The sequence below is a fragment of the Varanus komodoensis genome, unplaced genomic scaffold (assembly GCF_004798865.1).
Source record: "Varanus komodoensis strain SLA01 unplaced genomic scaffold, ASM479886v1 scaffold112, whole genome shotgun sequence".
In the NCBI taxonomy this organism is placed as follows: domain Eukaryota; kingdom Metazoa; phylum Chordata; class Lepidosauria; order Squamata; family Varanidae; genus Varanus; species Varanus komodoensis.
The window spans coordinates 246,078-266,158 of record NW_025335322.1 but is presented as its reverse complement, the minus strand read 5'-3'; the positions used below and the strand labels follow the sequence as shown (position 1 = coordinate 266,158).

General features: G+C 57.1%; 1 protein-coding gene across 1 annotated transcript in view; it reads left to right on the top strand.

Annotated features, from left to right (window-relative positions):
- The window catches only part of ACIN1 (apoptotic chromatin condensation inducer 1), a 27,919-nt gene extending 14,558 nt beyond the window's left edge, over positions 1-13,361 (top strand). Inside the window, exons 8-18 of the mRNA XM_044420923.1 lie at positions 1,345-1,483; positions 7,623-7,668; positions 8,109-8,251; positions 8,335-8,490; positions 9,576-9,729; positions 9,852-9,997; positions 10,090-10,197; positions 10,762-10,869; positions 11,585-11,903; positions 12,146-12,246; positions 12,713-13,361. Of these exons, the coding sequence (XP_044276858.1) occupies positions 1,345-1,483; positions 7,623-7,668; positions 8,109-8,251; positions 8,335-8,490; positions 9,576-9,729; positions 9,852-9,997; positions 10,090-10,197; positions 10,762-10,869; positions 11,585-11,903; positions 12,146-12,246; positions 12,713-13,003 (1,711 nt within the window). The 3' untranslated portion in view covers positions 13,004-13,361. The remainder of the gene's footprint in view (positions 1-1,344; positions 1,484-7,622; positions 7,669-8,108; positions 8,252-8,334; positions 8,491-9,575; positions 9,730-9,851; positions 9,998-10,089; positions 10,198-10,761; positions 10,870-11,584; positions 11,904-12,145; positions 12,247-12,712) is intronic.
- Positions 13,362-20,081: the final 6,720 nt, after the last annotated feature.

Sequence of the window (20,081 nt, the reverse complement as noted above, 5' to 3'; positions counted from 1 at the left end):
CCCCCCCCCCTCCTCGGGCCCCTCCGCCATCCATTTTCTTTCCGTGCCCTTCTTTTCTTCAGGCCCCCTCCCCCCTGCTTTGTCATGCCCCCCTCCCCAGTTCTCCCCTTCCGTTGACAGGGTCACTCTCCGCCCCCAGCGCCGGCTGGCCTGGCTCCCTCCTATCTTCAGGCCGTTCGTTCGGTCTGTTGCATCTTTCTCTCTCCCCTTTCTTGGGATCTCGCTGCAGTCCCCCACCCCGCCCGGCCCTCGTTGCAGCTATTTTCGTGTCTGTGGCTCCTTTCTGTTCTCCATCTAGACGTGCCTCTTTCTTTTGCCATTGCTGCCTTGCTGTTTTCCTTCCTGTCTTTGCCTTCCCACACTGACGCGTTCCCTCCCTCCCCTTCAAACGCTGCACGTGTCTGTCTTTCTGCACTTCCTCTGCCTGCCTCTTCCTCCTCCTCCTCCTCCTCCTCCTCCTCCTCCTCCTCCTCTCCGCCTGCCATCTCAGCCATTCTGTCCCCCTTGAGCCCCTGTAGGGCAGGCCTCTTCCCACTCATTGCACTCATTGTGCAAGCGCAAGGGAGCTGATGTCCCATCAGCAGAGCGATCTTTGGCGACGTGTTCTGGGGGAGAGAATGGATATAGTTGTGGGGCAGAGGACAGATGATACAGACTGAGTGGAAACTGGAGTTGGGGTGTCTGGCGGAGACAGACCCAGGATGGAGCTCTGCTGTTTCGAAATCTAGCTGCTTTTTAGGGATGCTGTAAGAGCTCAGCTCGTGCTCTCTTGGGAACCCTCCTCCTCTGATTCTTGCCCGGATGAGGGGGAGTTGCCTATGGTTTGTGCCAGAGTTGGCCAGGGGGACTCTGGGAGTTGTAGTCCAACACATCTGAAAGGTTGATTGGTGTAGTGGTGTAGTGGAGGTGTGCTCGCTGGATCAAGTTAGGCCTGGCTACGGTGCAGTTGCAAGGAAGGTTCTGGTGGTAATAATTGGAGTTAATACCTGGGCGGGCACCACTGACCTCTAGAGAGGTGACCCGGCAGGAGAGAAGGAGAGGCTGGGCTGGATGGAGTGTTTATGTGTCTAAATGGGGGGTGCTGGGGGCGGATTGTAGCTGGGAGGGAAGGAAGAAGGAAAGCATCGTAGCGAGAAGGACAAGCCTCTGCGAGAAGACGGTCCTGCGTGAGTACTGGGGGGCCCGCCCGGCCGAGCCGTGAGAAGCAGTGTGATGGAGGGGCAGATCCCTCCCCCAGGGCTCCGCCACACCCAGAGCCCCCGGCCCTCTTGAGTTGAGGGGGGAGGTCCCTCATCCCTGGGCACCCCCTGCCCCCAAGTGACCGCCTCTCCTCTCTCCCCACAGCGAAGAAAAGCAAGAGGTGCCTATGGAGCCATCAGAGCCCCGCCCAGAGAGCGAGGCGCCTGAGGCTGGCCCCGACGAACACCCATCCACAGAGCCCCCCGGCCCTGACGCTGGCCCTGAAGATGAGGAGAAGAAAGAGGTAGCGTGTTGGGGCTGTCACGGGCGCATGGGCAGGGGACCCCAGCCGGCACGGGCAGGCAGTGGCGGGGTCCTCTGGGGAGGCGGGGAGGCTCGGGGGCGCCCCGGGGAGGCACGCTGGGGAGCGGGCGGCGGTGTCTGCCAACTAGCACTGTGGGGATGCAGAGGGCTGGTGGGTCTGAGACTTCCTGCAGGATGGGCTGGATGCTTTGTTAGCTCGTAACTCCCAGCAGTGCCCTGGTAGGGAGGAGCCAGCCTCTCACATGCTCCCCGCCCAAGCCTTTCCCTTGCCCCCTTCAGTGAGAGGAAGCCTCGAGTGAGGGCTCTGTGTATGTGTGTGTGCGAGTGTTATAGTTCTGGGGGAGCACAGGTACCCCACAGAATTCCCAAGAATCCCAAGAACCTCAGCTTTTGTTTTTGGTTGGTATATTTTCAAAAACAGAAGCAAGTTTCAAGCTCTTATGCTTGTGGTAAGAGAGGTATGGAAATTGCAGAGGTGGGCTGACAAATGCTTTCAGGGGCAGGATGCCCAAATTCTGCAGCATTCCTGCTCCCCCCCCCATGGCTAATAAGGCCTTGATATATTATGCAGAATTGCGTGGAATAAATTATGTGACATCATAGGCCTGGTGCAGATTGGCTTGGTTTGCATAATTTATGTGGGATTCAGAGTTCAGCTTCTTTTGGTTCAGAACTGGGATTGTCTGGGCACAGAACTCTCAGTCCCTATGAGGTGCCCGGCACCTCACCCTGCTTGAAGCCAACGGCTAAGGCCTGATGGTTAGTGTATCGCACTAGCCACTTCAGCACAGGGCCATCCTGCTCCTTTTGTACAAGCCAGGCCTCCTGCTCTTAGCCAGCAAAGCCCCTGTTTTTAGCGGGTTTAAGTATGTGCTTGCTGAATGTCTTTTTCTTGAAAGATTCATTTTGTCCACACTTCTCCCAGCTGGGTTATTTTCCAAGATTTGACTCTTCCTACCTCTGAGCTGGCATACCAAGCTGGCCCTTCCATCTGCCCCGAAAAGCCAGGGTGGGGCAGGGGCTGTTTGGGGAAGACACATGCCTGCACGCCATACACGCACGCACACATGCCCACCTAAGACTCCGCTTTCCCTGCTGCTGAAAAGAGGGGAGGGTGGGCACAGGCCTTGCTTTCCCCTCACCCTAAAGTTAGCTTCCCCCCACAACTCCGTTGACATTCTCCTCTGGACTCGTTTGTTCTGATCCCCGTTTTAAAGAGGCACCAATCCGCCAGGAGTGCGAAAGAGAGAGTGAGAGCGAGAGAGAGAGAACTGGAGAGAGAGCGCGCGCGAACATACTTGAGCAGGTCGCACACAGGTACACGTGGAGGTGGATGAGAGATCTCGGAGCCCGCCTTTCTGGCCGCGCAGGCTGGGCTTCCTCCCGCAAGCCTTCCTGCCACCGCGCTGCATTTTGAGGAAGGTCCCTCTGGCTGCGTAACCACAGTGTTCTTTGCCAAGGAGCATGCTTCCGGGAGCCCCGTGCTTTCCGTGGATTTTCCTCATTCCGTGGTCCTGTTCCTGTGTGGGTCAGAGAGCTTTATCTTGTACCCAGAACTGTGCGCACTGCCAACTGATTCCTCATTAATCTCCAAAACATCAAGAGTGTTGCATTTAGAGCCATGCCTGGTCGAAATTTTCATGGCCTTAAGAAACAGGGCCCGAGAACATGAGGCAGTTGCCCCGCTACTCAGCCTCCCACCTTCCGCTTGAGGTTGTCGGGTGTCTTCTGCTGAACAAACCATACCTGTATATCCTGCAAAAACTCAAGGCTTCAGTGTGTAGGAGGCCACCTTCAGAGACTCAGCGTATTTGAATCTTCCACCTGATAGAAGCAATCTAAAGCTCTTTGAGAGCCTGCTCCATCGGTGAAGTGGTTGCTGGGAGTTTCTGGTCCCTCCCCTTGAGAGGAGACAGCTCGGAGAAGTTCCTTCGCCGCTTTGGGAGCCCGAGCTAGCTTTCAGAGGCTCCAGCTTCTGACCGAACGGTCCGTCATGCTCGGCCACCTGCAAAGGGAGCTCGCGCTGATGGTCTCCAGCTCCTGAAAGCCTGGCCACTTCAGCAGGTCCACCGCTGCCTCTGCGACTGGACTTGGGAGGTTCTTTCTGAGCCGTGGGGGTCTCCGCTAGCCTTCGATTCGCCTGGTGCGCAGCGTCGCCCGTTTTCGCAGAACCTGCTGGCTGCTGCAGGGCCTTCTCGCACGGGACCTGGTTTTCTCCACTGCGAGTCAAGGACTTCCACCTCCACCCTTTCCTAGGAGAACGGCTATTTCTGTAGGGTTCTCCAAACGCTAGTGGGCCTTCCCTTGCCGCGACTGCCCTTGGCACTCTTCCACAAAAGGACTGTCAGCACCAGTCGGCCGGCCGGTTTCACCTGTTGTCTGGACGGTTTCCGTGCTGAGAATTCTCTGTGCCTGCTGACATTCTCCACCCGATGCTGCCGAGTCCCTGCCACTGACGGGACTTCTCCGTGTACCAGTGCTTAACTCTCTGTTGGCCCAGTCTCTGCCTGCCAAGAACTGATGCCTTGACCCTCCCGCGATCAGCCTTGCCAGTGGGGGAGGTGTTTCTGTCTCGCCCTCTCTCTTCCGGGACACTTGACTCCGACCACCAACCAAGCGCTAGGTTCCTACCTACCTACCACCAACCAGCCACCACCTCTCTTGTCACCCAACCCAACCAAGCACGCACCTTTCAGGCCAGGGAGGGCTCATTCCGATTGGACCAGCCGTTGCCTAGATACAGCGCACACACTGAGGTGCGATTGGCTGAACAGAAGACCCTGCCCCAGGTGTGAGAGGGTACCTGGAGCACTTGTCCTAAATTGTTATTTTTTGTTTTGTTTTTAATTTAAGTTTTAAAGGAAAAAATGAGTTGCAACTTCTTCTGGGGGTGGGTGGGTCATATGCTAGTTTAAATGGAGGGGTTTGCCCCCCACCAACGTTTTTAACCATGGGGGAGCAGGGGGATCTCTGGGAAACAGTCTAGTTCATGTATCCCGCTGGTTTGGTCCAGCCCCGTCCTTGCTCAAGCAGAGGGGCATGTTGACATTGGGTTGGCACTCCCCCCGCCCCCCGCCCCTTCATTTCCTTGGGGAATTGCTGTTCACGAATAAAGCGGACACCTTGCAACATGGGTGCTTGCCTGGCAGGGAGGCAAGTCTGCAGCTCCCGTCACCTTTCCCGTGCCTGTCAGCATAGCCGACAGCCATGGTGACCGGCGTGGGTTCGTTGGGGGCTTCGTAGCCCTGTCCACCTGGAGGGTGGCAGGTTGAAGAACGCTGCCTCTGTCCGTGCTCCAGGAACGAGCGTGACGCATTTCGGGGCCTTGGGTTCAGGCGAATGAGCGTGTGCCCGGAAGCATGCAGCCCAGTTGCTCCCGGCGTGGCTGAGGGCGCCCCTGCCGCCCGGGGATGCTGCTGCGTCCCGGGGTAGCTTGCCTTGGTGTGTGGCGGGGGGGCGGGGCAGTGGCTTGGCTCTCCCCCAGCGAGCCGCAGCGGGGTCTGGTCCTCGGGGCCGCTCCCACCTGGAGCCGGCACCGTTGCTGCAGCGCAGGAGGGCCGCCGGGCTCTTCCACGGCTCGGCCCCAGCCCACCTCTGCAACCGCTTGGGCCGTGTCCCACCGTGTTGCCCCTTCCCGCTCCGAGGCCAGTGGGTAGCGGGGAAAGGTGGGACCGACAGAGGGAGGACCGTGCCCCCAATGTTACTGGGCCAGTGTGCGGCTGAGCTGCAGGGAAGCGGGCGGGTGGCCACTGCACCCCTTTATGGGTATGCGAAGTGGAGATGAGAGGGGAGCAGACGTGGGGGGAAATGAGGAATCATGAGCTCCCTTCTTGAAAGAAAAGCGTGACATCTGCTGCTGAACTGCTTGCCTATATGGATGGTGCCAGAGATGGGGCTGGTCTGCCGTTCCCAACATCACATGCCCTTCACTGGTTCGGCTCAGTCAAATCCTTCTTGGAAAAATCAAGCGTGTGAGGGCAGCCAGGTGTCCCTTTCCAGCTGTCTCCTGCCTTCTACGGTGTGAACATGGGATTGGGTGGATTTCAGTAGTGGGAAGAGGAAGGCCTCCGAAATGTTCTTGGGAGGTGGTGGGTCACGTTTGAGCCACTGCAGTCACCCTTACGAGGGTCTGATCTTTGTCTCTAAATCCGATTCCGTTTACAAATCAGTGGTGGGTTGAGGCCCTTCAGGGTGTTGGACACCAGCTTGGTGCAATTGCTGTGGCCGACCCCCCAGTCAGCTAAAATAAGTTCACCTTCTGGCTGAGAGCTAGAAGCCTTCCAGGTGTCACAGTGGCTGGAATTTATAATTGGCTCCTGGAGTGTTTTCTGCCCTTGGTTCCAAAGCAGCAGCAGCGGCGTCTGTCTGTCTGTCTGGCTTGGCTGTAAGTGGCGTGTTTAGCATTGCAAATTCATCGTTCGTTCCAGCCTGGCCTGCTCCGAGGGAGGCTTGCAGGGTGCACTTCTGTGCCCTTTTGGACAGAAAAGGGGAATGTGATTCTCAGTGTGCTCAGGATCATGCCTTGAGTGTTGCGTTCACTTTCCAGGATCCTGACTGCTACAAATTGGGCAGGCACTGGCCTTCACGGGATTTTGATGCCAGCTGAAAACACTTTTTTAAAAGCAAGCTTTGTCTAACGCTTCATGTACACCTTTTTTAATCGCAAATACTGAATAATTAACAAATGGCAAATGTAGACAAAAGTTTTATCTCATCAACCCGCGTGCTCACCTTTACCCATGTTGGCCAAGCATGTGCTGATGGAAAGCCCTAACCTTATTTAGGCTTTTGCTGGGCTTAGCAAGCTTTCAAGCAGCACATGACAATTGGGTCCATCTGGCGGGCAAGAACGCCAAGAACGTTTGTATTAACATGTAAGCTTGCAAAATTCCTTATTAGCAAGGACATTGATTTTTTTAAATAAAGCATGGCTGACTTTATTTAATAACTGTCTTTTGACATGGTCAGAACTGTATAACATGAGCTGTTTAAAATGAAGTACTCATGAATAGGACACCATCTGAATTCATCTTGATATTTGAGACTTGTAAGTTGCTGTGGAAGGATTCATATTAGTTATGTTAGACATAAATAAGTGTAACTAACGATACGGAGTTGTATCTGTTTTTTTAGTAATAGAACCATTAGCCCTTGCTTCCATACAACACTCAACTGCCAGTCTTCTTGCTGTCGCTGCTGTTATTGTTCTGCTTTCTGTTGCACAAAATACCCTTTTCATAAGAACAAAAATAAAGGAAGAAATGATACACAGTACAGTTTCACTATAAAAACAGCAATCTAAAGTATCACAGCGATATTTTTAAAAGATAGATAAACGGTAGGCCAAAAGACAAACATCAAAGTATTTGTCTACATATTAAAATCCATCTCCATCTATAAACTCTACCAGCTGTCTTCTAGCGAAGAAGGCTCTGGTGGGTTTTGACTGGGAAGGGGTTCCAAAATTGGAACCCCTTCGGTCTCCCACATGGCCATCTGATAGGGCACAGAGCAGTGGGGAGACAGGTCGGTTTCTGTGGGAGGCATTGCCGGTCTTCAACGCGCTTCGCGTCCTAGGATAGCCTTCCAGCTGAGCCAGCCCGCGCGTCAGAGCATTTTGCCTGGGGGATGCGGGCAGCCATAACCCACATGAGGGAGGCAGTCCTAAGAGCACTCTTGGTAGCCGCTGGAGCATCTAACACCCTTGGGCACATGAGGACAAGAAACTTTGAGAACCGATTTTTGACATTTTGTTTGGATCCAGGAAACAAAAGAATTCGTAGTGGGTGTCCCTTGGCGGGCGGAGAGAGAGCGGCATGTGACGGGATTGGCGGGTTTAGCATATGTCCCGCAGGCAAGATCAGGAAGACTTTCTGCAGCCTCCGCTTTATTCTTGAATCAGCAGGAAAACCCTCTCCCAATTCCACACCTGGGCCCCTCCTTCACACGTATGCCCTCTTCTCCCCCCCCCCTTCCCTCAGGTGTGGCAGCCACTTGTCAAATCCGCAATGCTGACTTTAATACCCCCTCTGTGCGGGGCTTTTTCTTTCTCTTTCTACTTCTTTGTCCCCGTCTCCCTTTTCTCCCTCTTGCTGTTCCCTCCTTCCCTTTCTCTGCAGGGCTCAGCACAGCCCAAGGCCTTCAAGAGGAAGATTTCTGTTGTCTGTAAGTAAAGGAGCCTTGTCTTGTGTCCGCTGAATGTAACGTTTCTGTATGTTTCGGGCACCGAATTTAACTGGACTCACGCCTTTGGAATTGTAAGAGCTGCTCCCAATCTTGGCCTTTAATATATATACGAGGGGTTTTTTTTTTAAAGAACGGTGGCCGTGCCCTGTCTTCTCGCCCTTCCTCTATATAGCAGCTTGCATTTCTACAACGCCGACTCCCTCTCATCTGTGTTTTGGGAGGAGACCTGCCAGGCTAAGTTTCAGTGCCGGCATCTCTCTGAGAGAGGCGTCATTGCAGGGCTGTGAACTGGAAAGGGGTTTTGCTGGCCGCTGGGGAGGGGGCCCTGTCTCTGCCCTCGAGGTGCCCTCGCTTCCAGAAACTGAGCCGCATTGCTGCACAAGGGGGTCTCAGCTGTGGCTGTGGGGTCTCGGTTGCAGCGTCGTCTGTGGCCAAGGGCGCAGCCGCAACGAACAGCGACACGGAAGGAAGCCAGCTGGGAGGCCGGAAGCGGCGCTGGGGGTCCAGCACAGCCGCCACCCAGAAGAAGCCCTCCATCAGCATCACCACCGAGTCGCTCAAGGTACCGCACAAGGAGCCCGCCGGGTTCGGAAGGGGCCAGGCGCCCATCGTCCTCCTCTCACTGCCCGGCCGTGTCTTTTCCAGAGCCTGATCCCCGAGATCAAGCCCCCAGTGGGGGGGCAGGAAGCCGTGGTGGACCTCCACGCCGATGACTCGCGCATCTCCGAAGATGAAGCTGAGCGGCACCCGGAGGAGCCGGCCCACGAGAAGGCGCTCAAGATCTGCCGCACAGTCACACAGGTGCGTGGCACCAAGTGGGCATCCCGTGACGCAGAGGGTTTGGGAACCGCTGTACAGAACTGAACTGAAAGAATATCCTGAAAGAGCTATAAGAACTTCCTGTGAAGCTCATTCTTTGTCTGTGAAAGACCTTAAAGTCCGGGAGTCCAATGGAAACAGGACGGGCAGACCTGCCGCTTGGGTGCGTTGAAAGAGCAGAGCTGTGGCACTCCTGGGCCACCCTCGGAGTGCACGGGTCATCCTGCATCCGGCTGCGGCCCTCCCAGGAGCTCGCGGGACAAGACGTTTCCCGGTGCCAGTGCCTTGCTCTTGGTTTTAAGGTCAAGTATTTTGGAGGTGACCTGGCCTTGCCTAGGTCCTTGAGACCTGGTGGCTTTAGAAAAGACCTGCTACGGGGAAGGGAGACTCACTGGAGCTGGCTTGGCCACACCGATCAACACAGCTGCCGGCAACGTTGGCTTCTCCTCAGGAGCGTGGAACCCTCCGCTTCAAACTTGGCCACTAGGCTATTTATAAACTTCCCTGCATCCAAAAATTCCCAGGCTGCGAATAGCAGGTGTGTTACAAAGACTGTTTATGATAGAACCATAACTTGAATGCTAAAAAAGGATCATGACTAAAACACATAGCAGGCGATAGCTTTTCTCCAGTGAGAATGTCTGGGGAAATCGACCTGGCGCTGAGGAGAATGTAATGTCGGAATGTAACCATCCTTGAGGGTGAGCCTTTAAAACCCGGCGCTCCTCTTTGCCCGTTGCACAGGCCATTTCTGGCAAGGAAGGCCCTTGGAGGAGTTTTTCAGCAGATCTCGAGAGGGTTTTCATACTGGGGCAGAATCGCACGGGAAGTTTTCCCGATCCTTTCTCTAGGAGGACTGTGTTTGGTTCTCAGAGAAAATGACAGCTGCCAACAGGGCCAGCTTGCCTGTGTTACCTCCAACCGAAAAGACTTTCAAAACTTTGGGGAAAGACATTCCTGGCACGCTCGGCGAGTCAGAGCCATCCTGGCGGGATCTTCTTCCTGTGGAGGTCATCTTGGTTCCTTGTCCAGGAGCAAACAGCTGTCCCTCCCCCTTTTCCTCCCAGGTGGTGCCGGCAGAAGGCCAGGAGAATGGCCAGGGGGAGGAGGAGGAGGAAGAGGAGAAGGCCCATGAGGAAGAGCAGCCAGAGGCCCCTCCTGCCGTAGCCATGGAGACTGTCACGCTGCCCCCGCCACCTGTGGAGCATGAAGTGAAGAAAGGTGCGGGGAGCAGGGGATGCACCCCCGTCCAGTGGCAGGGCTGGGAGGGGAGGGAGACCGGGGGGGGGCAGTTGGAGAATTACCTTTGGCTCTTTGCGTTTCTTTCCTCCCCCCCCCAACAGTCACACTGACTGATACGTTAACCCGGCGGTCCATCAGTCAGCAGCGCTCCAGCGTCTCCATCACCATCGACGACCCCGTCCGCACGGCCCAGGCCCCCTCGCCTCCGCGCGGCAAAGTCAGCAGCATTGTCCACATCTGCAACCTGGTGAGTTCTCGGGGCGCCCTTTTGGAGGAGCTGCTTGGATCGGGGCCTCGACCGAGCAGGACTCCTCTCACCCCGGTTGCCTTTCTGCACAGGTGAGGCCCTTCACCCTGGGGCAGCTGAAGGAGCTGCTGGGGCGGACGGGCACCCTGGTGGAGGAGGCCTTCTGGATCGACAAGATCAAGTCGCACTGCTACGTGACGGTGAGTGGCTGGGCTTCCCCCGCCCCCCCCCGAGCTGGCCGTGGAGCAAGTCTCGCTTGCAACGATGGCGCCTGTGGCTGCGAAGAGGCGGGTGGCTGGATGCCTCCGGAGCCAGCTCCCCTGACCAGAGCTCAGTGCCCCTGCCTTCGGCGGCACGGACAGTGGCTGTGTTGGCTGGGAATTATGGGATTGCCGTCCCAGTCCAGGAAGCTCCTGCTTTGTGGGTGGGAGCACAGGGAGAGCCTTGCTCACTTTTTCTCTGGGAAGGGGAAGCGACCAGAGCGGTTGGAGCTTGGAAAAACAGGCAAATGAAATCTAAGGCCGCTGCCTCTCTGGATTGGCTTGAAATACACAGCGCTTTGCAAGACCCACAATAGGAAGCAAGACATCACCGCCAGCTCTTGCTTGAAGAACATTTCAACATGGGCAGGGCCCCCCCAGCCCCAGCCCCAGCCCCAGCCCCAGCCCCAGCCCCAGGAGCACATGGGGAAAATGAACCCTGCTTAAATCAGGGAAAGTGTTCCACCAAACCAATGTCCTCCTCCGCCTCACTTTCCTTTCCAGTACTCAACTGTGGAAGAGGCCGTAGCGACTCGCAATGCCCTCCACGGGGTCAAGTGGCCGCAGTCCAACCCCAAGTTCTTATCAGCAGATTTTGCTGAGCAAGATGAGGTATGAACATTGGAGTGGGGGCGGGAGGGGGGCCTCTAGCACTCCTACGTGTCGCACAGACACACAGTTCTCAGGAAGGAGAAGATGGCAGACGGGAAACGGGGAGAAGCAGCCGCTGTGGCCTTCCTGCAGCGTAGGTGCTTAGAGGATCAGGGCCTGTGCCTGAGAAGAGGCTGAATAGGAGCTGGTGTCCCGGTAAAACCGGCCGACAAGTCATCCTAGATGAAAAGGGGATATATTTTCCATGAAAGCATTCTCCCTTGGAACATCCTGGCGCTGGATCCTGTGATGGCCAGTCAGTCAGTCTGAGTTTTTTTTAAAAAGATGGAAATTCCCTGCAGGGCTCACTGGCCCGGAGCGGGAGCCCCTGCGCTGGGAGCGAGGGTGCTCCGGGTCGCCTGGCGCCCGTGGGAGCTGGCGAAGTGCCCAGCCTGGTCTGCCGGTGGTGGTGCTTGTCCGCTCGAGAGAGGCGAGGCCGGGCCGAAGGAGCATGGGGCGCGTCCGTCCTCCCCGCGGCCTCTTGCTCTCCAGCTTGGGAGGGACCCCTGGGGCAGCTCAGGTGTGCCCAGCGCTTAGCAGCCATCATCCAGGCCCGATAAAACTTGTGGGATGTGAGGCGGCGGGCTGGGCGGCGGGGGACGCGCGCGCCGCTCTTCAAGTGCCGGGCTGCAGGCGCGCACGCCGACGCGGAGCTCCCCTCTCTCTCTCTCCCCAGCTGGACTTCCACCGGGGTCTGCTGGCCGAGCGCCCCGTAGAAGCCAAGGCGGACGAAGCACTGGCGCTGCCCGGGGTGGGCCCGGCAGCACGGGGGGAGCGCGAGATGTCCCGGCGCTCCGAGGCCCGGGAGCGGGAGGCGGCCGTGCGGGAGCAGTGGGCCGAGCGGGAGCGCGAGATGGAGCGCCGGGAACGGACGCGGGCCGAACGGGAGTGGGACCGGGACAAGGTGCGGGAGGGCCCCCGCTCTCGCTCCCGTTCCCGAGAGAGACGCCGCAAAGAGCGGCCCAAGTCCAAGGAGAAGAAGGCCGAGAAGAAGGGTAGGTGGTCTGTGCAGGCCGGGGCGGAGGCCCTCCCTCTCCTGCCTCGGAGCTCCCAGCCGCCTCGGCTGCCTCGCCCTCAGCAGCTGCCACTGTGAGGGGCAGGAATGTCTGGGGTGTGGGTGGGCCGGGCCCCTTGATGGGGGATGGGGTGCAGGAAGGCCGTGGGCTCCCCCAGGCCGTCTCCTCACGCAGCCGGCCCCCCTTCTGATCTCGCCCTTCCTCTTTGCACTCCTGCACAGAAAAGGCCCAGGAGGAGCCCCCCGCTAAACTGCTGGACGATCTCTTTCGCAAAACCAAGGCAGCCCCCTGCATTTATTGGCTGCCCCTCACAGACACCCAGGTGAGCCCCCCCCCCCCCGGGCTGAGCTGATCTGAGCAGCACCTCTCTGCTCGCTGCTGACGCCTCGTCCAGGCAAGCCGGCGGAGGCACCCAGGGTGCCGGGCCACCAAAGCCGGGACCTGCCCACCTCTCACGCCTCATTTCGGAGTTCGGCTGTGGCAGACGCGCCGGTCCAGGGTCTCGACTGGAAGCGCTACCTGGAAGGGTTGCGGGAGAAAGGAAGGGAAAGCGGAGTCCTAGGCCGCCATCCCAACTGACAGTGCCCGAATTCCCTGTGCTGCCCGCCTCCTGCTCCCCATGGGAGGGCGCAGCAGCCTTCCGTGTTGACATACCGCGTTTTCGAACCCAGAGGCAGCACGGTCACGCAGATGACGGGGGTTGCAGCCCGTCCAGCCCTCCTGCCCACGGGCAGCTCCTTCCGCTGGCCCCCCCGTTTGTGCTCTGACTTCCCCTCTTTCTCCCCCAGTACGTTCAGAAGCAGGCCGAACGGGCGGCCCGGGCCCGGGAGCGGGAGCGCCGGCGCAAGGAGCAGGAGGCAGAGGAAGCCCGCCAGCGGGAGCGCAGCCGCCAGGCCGAGCGGGAGAAGCGGCGGGAACACAGCCGCGAGCGGGAGCGGCCCAACGCCACAGGAGGCGGGGCGAGCCGGGGCGGCGAGCGCAGCAGTGGCAGGGATCGGGACCGGCGTGACGCCAAGGCCCGGCACAGCCGAAGTCGGAGTCGCAGCACGCCCGCACAGGACAGGGGGGGGCGCCGCTGACCTCTGCCGACTCCCCCTGTGCTTTGACCTTCGGGGGGGAGGGGGCGGCTGGCTGGCGGTGGCACTTCCCCCGGCTCTCGCCCCGGTTTTGTGGCAGGAGGAACGGGGCGTGCGTGGGGCTCTCCCTCTGCAGCGGCCCTGTGGGGAGAGGCGGAGGGGCGTGAGCTGCGGCTGAGGATAAGCAGCAGGGCCTCCGCCCCCCCCCCCTTGGGAGACTTCGTCCCCAGCCCTTCTGCTCCCCTCCGCTCCCGGGGCCAGTTCCCTCCCCGTTAATTTGTATTTTATTTTGGGAAATTTTTTTTTATTATTCTGACGATACAAGAAAGAGAGCATAATAAAAGAGATGGTGTTAGTTTTATACCTGCTGTCGTCTTTATTGGAGGGCAAGCAGGGATGCCTGCAGCTGCTGCGGAGGGTGCCTTGAGCCCCCTTCTCCCTGCGATTTGCTTTCTGCTGTGAGGTGGACGTGCCTGGAGGGGACCCTCCAACTCCATGGCTCCAGCCACTGGCGCTCATACAGGAAAAGGCAGTTTTAGGAAGGTGGCCAAGCATCTTGCCCTGGGGATCTTGTTAGCAGATTACTAGATTTCTTCCTCTGGGGACTGTGCGCTGCTCAGCAGCAGCTGTTGCTCCCTGCACTGCCGCTCGCAGGCGGATGCTTTCCAGGAACAGCAGTCCAGCCTCCTCGCAGCCCCCGGATGCGTGCCGTCTTCCCCTGTCCCGCCGTTTGGCTGTAGAGGAGCCCTTGGGCAAGCGCCCTCTCTTGCTAGGACGCCGCAGGAAGTGGCCGCATGCAACTTACTGGTGCCTGGCCCTGCCAAAAGATAAGTTAGTTCCACGTGAAAACCGCGTCTTTCTTTTGCTTTGAAGAGTTCCAGAAGTACCTGGGACACAGTCCTGTCCTGCAGCGTAGTCCTCACCGCACAGTCACCGGAACGGAATACAACCTGCAGGATTCCGCATTCTTGGAATACTGTTTTAATCGTATTTTTGTTTGAATTGTAGCCCTACCATGGTGATGAAAGTAGGCTTGAACGTATCCAGTTAGAAAATCAGTGGAAATGTGCTTGGTTTGCATATTTTGGTGAGTTCCAGAAACTAGACATTTGTAGGGCAAGAATTAAACTGGAATCCTGCTGTGGGCACCGGCTTGCAAAATCCTGTTGCCTGAAAGGAATGGTTGCCGCCAGCCCTACTTGAGGAACTCACCTGGGCCTTCTGTTCTCTTCCCATATTATCCCTGGTCCTCTGAGAGAGGCAAAATTGAGAAAATAGCTGGGTTCGAAGCTGCACAGGCAATTGGGCAAATTGTGTAGCGCATACCCTGTGTGCACGGGCAGGGAGCAGAAGCCGGTATGGCTCCTCCTGGCCAGGGACTGACTCCGAATTGCCGGCCAGTCTCGCTGGTGGCCGCAGAGCGCAAGCCACATGGGCCAATGCCCAGGTTTGAGCGCAGGCCAGGCTCACCCGAGGCCTGCAGGCTGCAATTCCTTTCCTGGCTGATAGGTGGCACCCCAATTCTATGGCCAGTTGGTTAGGGAACCTGGCCAAAGGAAGGACACAAAACTCCCTCATATCAGCAAGCTCTGGGTGAGCACAGGTGTAAAACAGGTGACCTTCTAACTGGGCCATATTAGGTGAGCTCCTTTTCTTAGCCAAGCCGAAGCCTGGAAGCGTTTCTTTTGCAATTCCTCACCTTTAGCCATCTCTCTGTCCTCTCTTTCCCCGCCTTTAGTGTGTTGGTGTGCAGAAGAGGTATATCAAACCTTCACAGCATATGCGCGCCCTCGGGCCCCTGCACCTCTTCCGGAGTGGGGCTGATAGAGCCGGCCTCCTTCCCTTTCTCCCCTCGATCTCGATTTACGATCGCTGTCTTGCTCCTTTCACTCCTTTTAATCCTCTTTCCCTCCCCTGCTTCGTCCTCGCGCTCCTCTCCAGGCTGCCCCTCCTCTGACGCCTCTGCCCGCGCTCTTCGCTCCCCCGGCTTCTTTTCCTGCCCCCCGTCCCATCCCCAGCTCCGGCCTGCTGTCGCTCCCCGCTGCAGCTTCCTCGCATCTCCCGCTGAAGGGCTGGCACGCCGCTCGCAGGCATGTGCAGCATGGTTAATCTCGGCCGGCCTGACGGGGGCTGCCAGGTCGGCCGCACGGTCTCCGTGCAAAGCAGGGTGCCGTGGGCGGTGTCTGCGTGGCGGGTGGGGTGGCCCTCGCAGGAAGCCGCACGTGCGTTTGGGCACCCACCCGTGGAAGCGTCTCTCTTCTCCGCGGACGATTTCACTGCCTGATCCCACCAGATTTCCTCTTTGGATCCTCCTAAATCTGGCTCAAGCTGGGCGGATTACGTCACCTAACTGGATTGGTGTGGAGGGATGAGAGTCTCGGCCCGAGGGGCAGCTAATCCCCACTCAAGACCCTTGGGGCTGCCGAGTGTCCCCCCCCCTCCATGCCAGGCCGCTTCTCTAGTGAGGGGCGGCCACAGCAACTCCTGGGCCCTGGGTGGGTTGGAGGATTTTCCTCACCCCGGGCAAGAGGTCATGGTGCCGGGCCGGCATTTACTGTCCCACTTCATTTGCGGCCAACCGGCTCCACCAGAAGGGGCAGGCATTTGGCTCCTTTTGTCCTGGGGGGGTGAGGGGGGCTTAGGGCCATGGACCTAAAACCCCAAAAGAGCATAATGTTGTCCTTGCTAACTGCCTTGCTCTGAGGTTTCTCCGAGGATCTTAAAGGACCCCGTTTCCGAAGGACACCCCTCTGTCAAAAGGGGTCTAGGCAGTCGGAAGGAGGAGCTTGGTTTCAGAAAAACGCTGAGGCAGGAAATTTTGTGGCTGGGGGGCAGCAGGAGGCGAAGGGCATGTGGGCCAGAAGGCAGCAAGTGCCTGTGGATGGGGGGGGCAGGGGGGCTCCCAGAGATACGAGGCTCCAGTCCAAGCAAGCCATCCCCTGATGCCACTTCCGCTTATGAGCCAAGCCAGCACCATCAGCCCTGAGCGATTCTCTTCCCAGGCATGCAAGGTTGGTGGGGCATAAATGAAACACACACACACCACACAGACCTGTGCCGCTGGAACACACACACACCTGTGCAGCTGGATCTAACACCAAGGTCTTCTGTTCCCGATGCCGCTAGGAACAGAAAAAGCACCGCTCCAAAGCCATATTCATTCATTTCTCAGCTTCTGGACAGGGACTTCCGGAGAAGCGCTTGTGGTCCAGCCTTCCCCACCTTGGAGTCCTCCAGATGCCATGCCCCACAAGTTCCAGGGGATACTGGGTGTTGTAGTGCAACACAGTTGGAGCGCACCAGGTTAGGCTAGTACAACTTTAAATAGGTCACAGATCTGCCAGTCAAACTTGAAATGTTTGAACACATCTATAAACATTTTCAAATAATCAAAGATTGTTTTCAAATAATTTTAGCATTTTCATATTTTAGTCACTGCAATATCTGGCATTATATTTTATGTTTTCTTGGCATATTTATTAGTTTGATGTTACTGCTTTTATTGGAAATCACTTGTATTATAGTTTTAAATTGTAAAATAATTATGAATAATTAACAAATAACCACAAATAATAATTATTAAATATTAAAATCAATATTAAATATTAAAATGCTAACTATTAAATAACAAAATTCAAAAAATATTATTAAATAATAAAAGTAAGATTATTATTAAATAATAAATTTATTACAATTATCTGTTACAAGCTCAGTATGGTTACTGGGTTTTTCTGAACACAAGGGCAAAACTTTGTATGAGAGGTTGCTAACTCAGTCTTGCTTTTTAGGAAGGTTCTAGTTCTCATGGTGGTAAAATTAAGCACAAATTAAGCAAGAAGCCAAGAAAATCTGGAACCTGGGTGGTGGAGGGGGCTGAGCTTCTGTCTGACATTTCAGGGTGGCAAATTCAGACATTTTTAGTATATAGTTTGTTTGTCTCTATCCCGGGAGGCTTGTAACTATAAAAACACTTCCATAAAACAAACTAACTGTATAAAAACACCATTACAAATCGATAAGTGTCTTGTTAAAATATACCTTATTCTGACCATTCGGCTGGGGGGGGGGTGATGTTGTCCTCTGCTTGCACTCCCTGCTTCTCCCCAAACATCGAGGAGGAGGGCAGGGCTGGCGGCAGCCCCCCCACCCCGAGTTAGCAGCCCCCTGGTCCAAGGGAGGGAACGGCCTGCTGGAGAAGCAGCCCCGCCGGGCCGGATGTGGTGGCTGCCCTCGTCCAGGTGGGGTCAGGGCTTCGATATGGGGCCGGGGGCACACGCGTGCGTGGGACAGGCAGCGGATGACCGCCCAGGATGGATCGGCTGTGGAGGAGGATGCAGCCTTTCCCATGCGAATCCCCCGGGTCCTCTTTCTCCTCGCGGATCTATTTTTATCTCTCCTCTGCTTTCGCCTTTCCCTTCACCTCTTTTGCTTGTTGTGCGCGAGGCAGCTGGGCCGGGAGGAGCCCCAGAGGACGGCTGGCTGGTTCTGCAGAAGGCCCGGACGCATCCCGGCAAGAGCCCCCGACCCCTGACCCCAGGACCACTTCCTCGGGACGCCTGCCCGTCCCTTCCACGTCCCCACCCCAGCCGGCCCCATCGGCAGCCTCCCTTCTCCTGCTCCGCACCTCCCCACGGCCCCTTCCTGTGGGGGGAAACACCTGGCGAGAACGTCCTTGCGTTTTGCCCATGCCTAAGGCACCAAACTTGTTGCCACGGATGTCTTGTCCACCCCCAGGCACCCTGCGGCTCCACTCGGACCATCCTGCCCCTTCCATGCCCCAGCCAGCCCCCCTGGTATGGGTCCCTCCAGGCCACGGCATTCGGGGCTTGCCCCTGGGGGCCGGGGAAGGCTTCAGAAACACAGAATCCTCTGACCATACCTTTGTGTGGGCTGTGAGCAGAATAACGATTCAGAAACTTCCCCCCTCGGTCCTCAAAGTTTTACTCCTGGCCTTTCATCTGATGCTGCCCTTCCTCTTAATTTCCCTTTTGGGGAAGACGAGATGGATCCTAATTGTCCCCCCCTGCCCCCCCGCCAACAAAAAGGGTCCTGAATCTACAGTGGGAGAAGGATGGAAGTCTCTCTTTCCTCCATTTCAGAAAATGGGTTCACTCCGCTTTCTCACCCTCCCATCCATCTCCCCACTCCAACTCCCCCCAGCCCCCCCCACGGCATCCCCACCCCTCCCCAGTCCAAAAGCCACCTCCTCACCCCTCCTTTCCAGCACAGAGCCTGGTTCCCCCGCCGGGTTAATTATGCTATTTAAATTCCCTCAAATAATCGCAGCCAGTTAATTAAACCTCAATCGATCGTTAAAAGCAGACCAATAATGAATATGCCAGCAGCCTCACTGGGCCTCTGTGAGCGTGACTTGCAGCCAGCCCACCCCCCCCTGCAACGGAGACCCCCCCAAATTGGAGGGAGCGTTTCCGGCCTCACCCACAGCCCCCCACAGCCCCATCCGGACGGCGCCCCTCCAAGCCCCCCATTTCATGTGCCGCCTCCACGCTAGCCTGATCCTTACCCACACGCCGATCCTAAGCCTCTGCCTCCTGCCTTCCAACTGTCCACCCAATTTCTTGACCTTCCCCTCTGTTCCTGGGGGGCCCCTCCCCGTCATTCCTCTTTCCCCACAGCCTGCGCATGGCTTCCCTGGGGCAGCAGGTCAATCAAGGCATGTATAGAGTGCGGGACTCCATGGCCCCTTGGCTGAGAGCCACCTTCAGGCTTCCTACAGCCTCCTCTTTCTCCTCTCCCTTAATTTTTCCTCCTCCTCTTGGAAAAGGGGGATGGCAACGCACCCCGTTTCTCCTGCCTGGCAGTCTGTGGGCACATAAGCCCCACGATCAATTTTTAAAAAGGAGCCCTTCTTAGGAATTCACAAACTTTCGTTCTCCTGAATAATTCAGGGAACACAAGAACCGGTTGGGGAAAGCAGGAGAGGCTGTGTTTGTGTGTGTCTGTGTGCATGCAGGACTTCTGGGTTCCCCCTTTCCGAAATTCCTGGCTGTGGGAGAGGATGGACAGGCGTAAGGACATGCCGGGATGGGCAGGCATAAGCCCCAGTGGGACCACCAGCCACTGGTCTTTGGCTCAGCCGGCACCCTCCAAACAGCCCCAGTTTCGGCTTCCTTCACCTCTCTCTGTCCCCTTGAAATATTCAGGAGCTCATTAAAATGCAATGACAGCCAAACAATTTATTTTGGGGGTGGCAGGTGGGGCTGTTTGCGCACCGCAGGTGGGGAAGAGGCTGGGGCAGGGCGGAGGGGGATCCGCAGAGCTCGGAGGGGCTGCCTGCCACGTCCCTGGATCTCGGAGAACCTGGCGCTCAACGGCGGTCCTGGAGCTCAAGCCCCTCAGGATCCTGCCTGCTTCCCATCCCAGCCCCACCTCTATTTCACCCTTAATGTTTGGTGGGTTGGTCATAGTCAGTTAATGGAGAAGGTTGGGTGCACTCTGCACATGCCCAGAGGTGCATTGGACATTTATATTCCTATGGAAGCAGAGTGGGCCTCCAGGCCAGCTCAAAATGGGCCCACACTGGGGGCTGACAGTGTGAACTGTTGTTAGACTGGTAAATAGAGCCTCCAAAGATCAGGGCACTGGGTGGGATTTTGGGATGGATGTGGCAAGGATGGGAGCTGGGATGTACGAGTGCAAAGCTGGGACACTGGGGGTGAATCCAGCGGAGGGGGGCTTTTGTGGCCTTGATTGTTGTTTTGGGGAGGGGTCTTGGAGGCAGAACGGGAATCGTCTTGGGGAGAAGAGAGTTCCTCAAGAGCAGCAACTCAAGAGAAGGTGGTGTCTTGGCCTGGAGGGCCCCACGGATATTGGGGTGCACTGGGGAGTCTGTGGGGTCATCCATGAAGTCAGGGGAAGGCCAGACTGGGAGTCAGACGTGTGGGGCCATGGGGGGGGGCACCTGGCAGAGATCTGGGACTGAGGCTGTGGCCAAGCGGAAGGTCCTCTGCTCTGACGGGAAGAGGGTCTGGCAAGGGTGTGGGTCCGGGCAGGACTGGGGCGGAAGGGTGGGGCATGGAAGCGGGGCAGAGCTGGGAGGGCTCCATCCACGGGGGGGGGG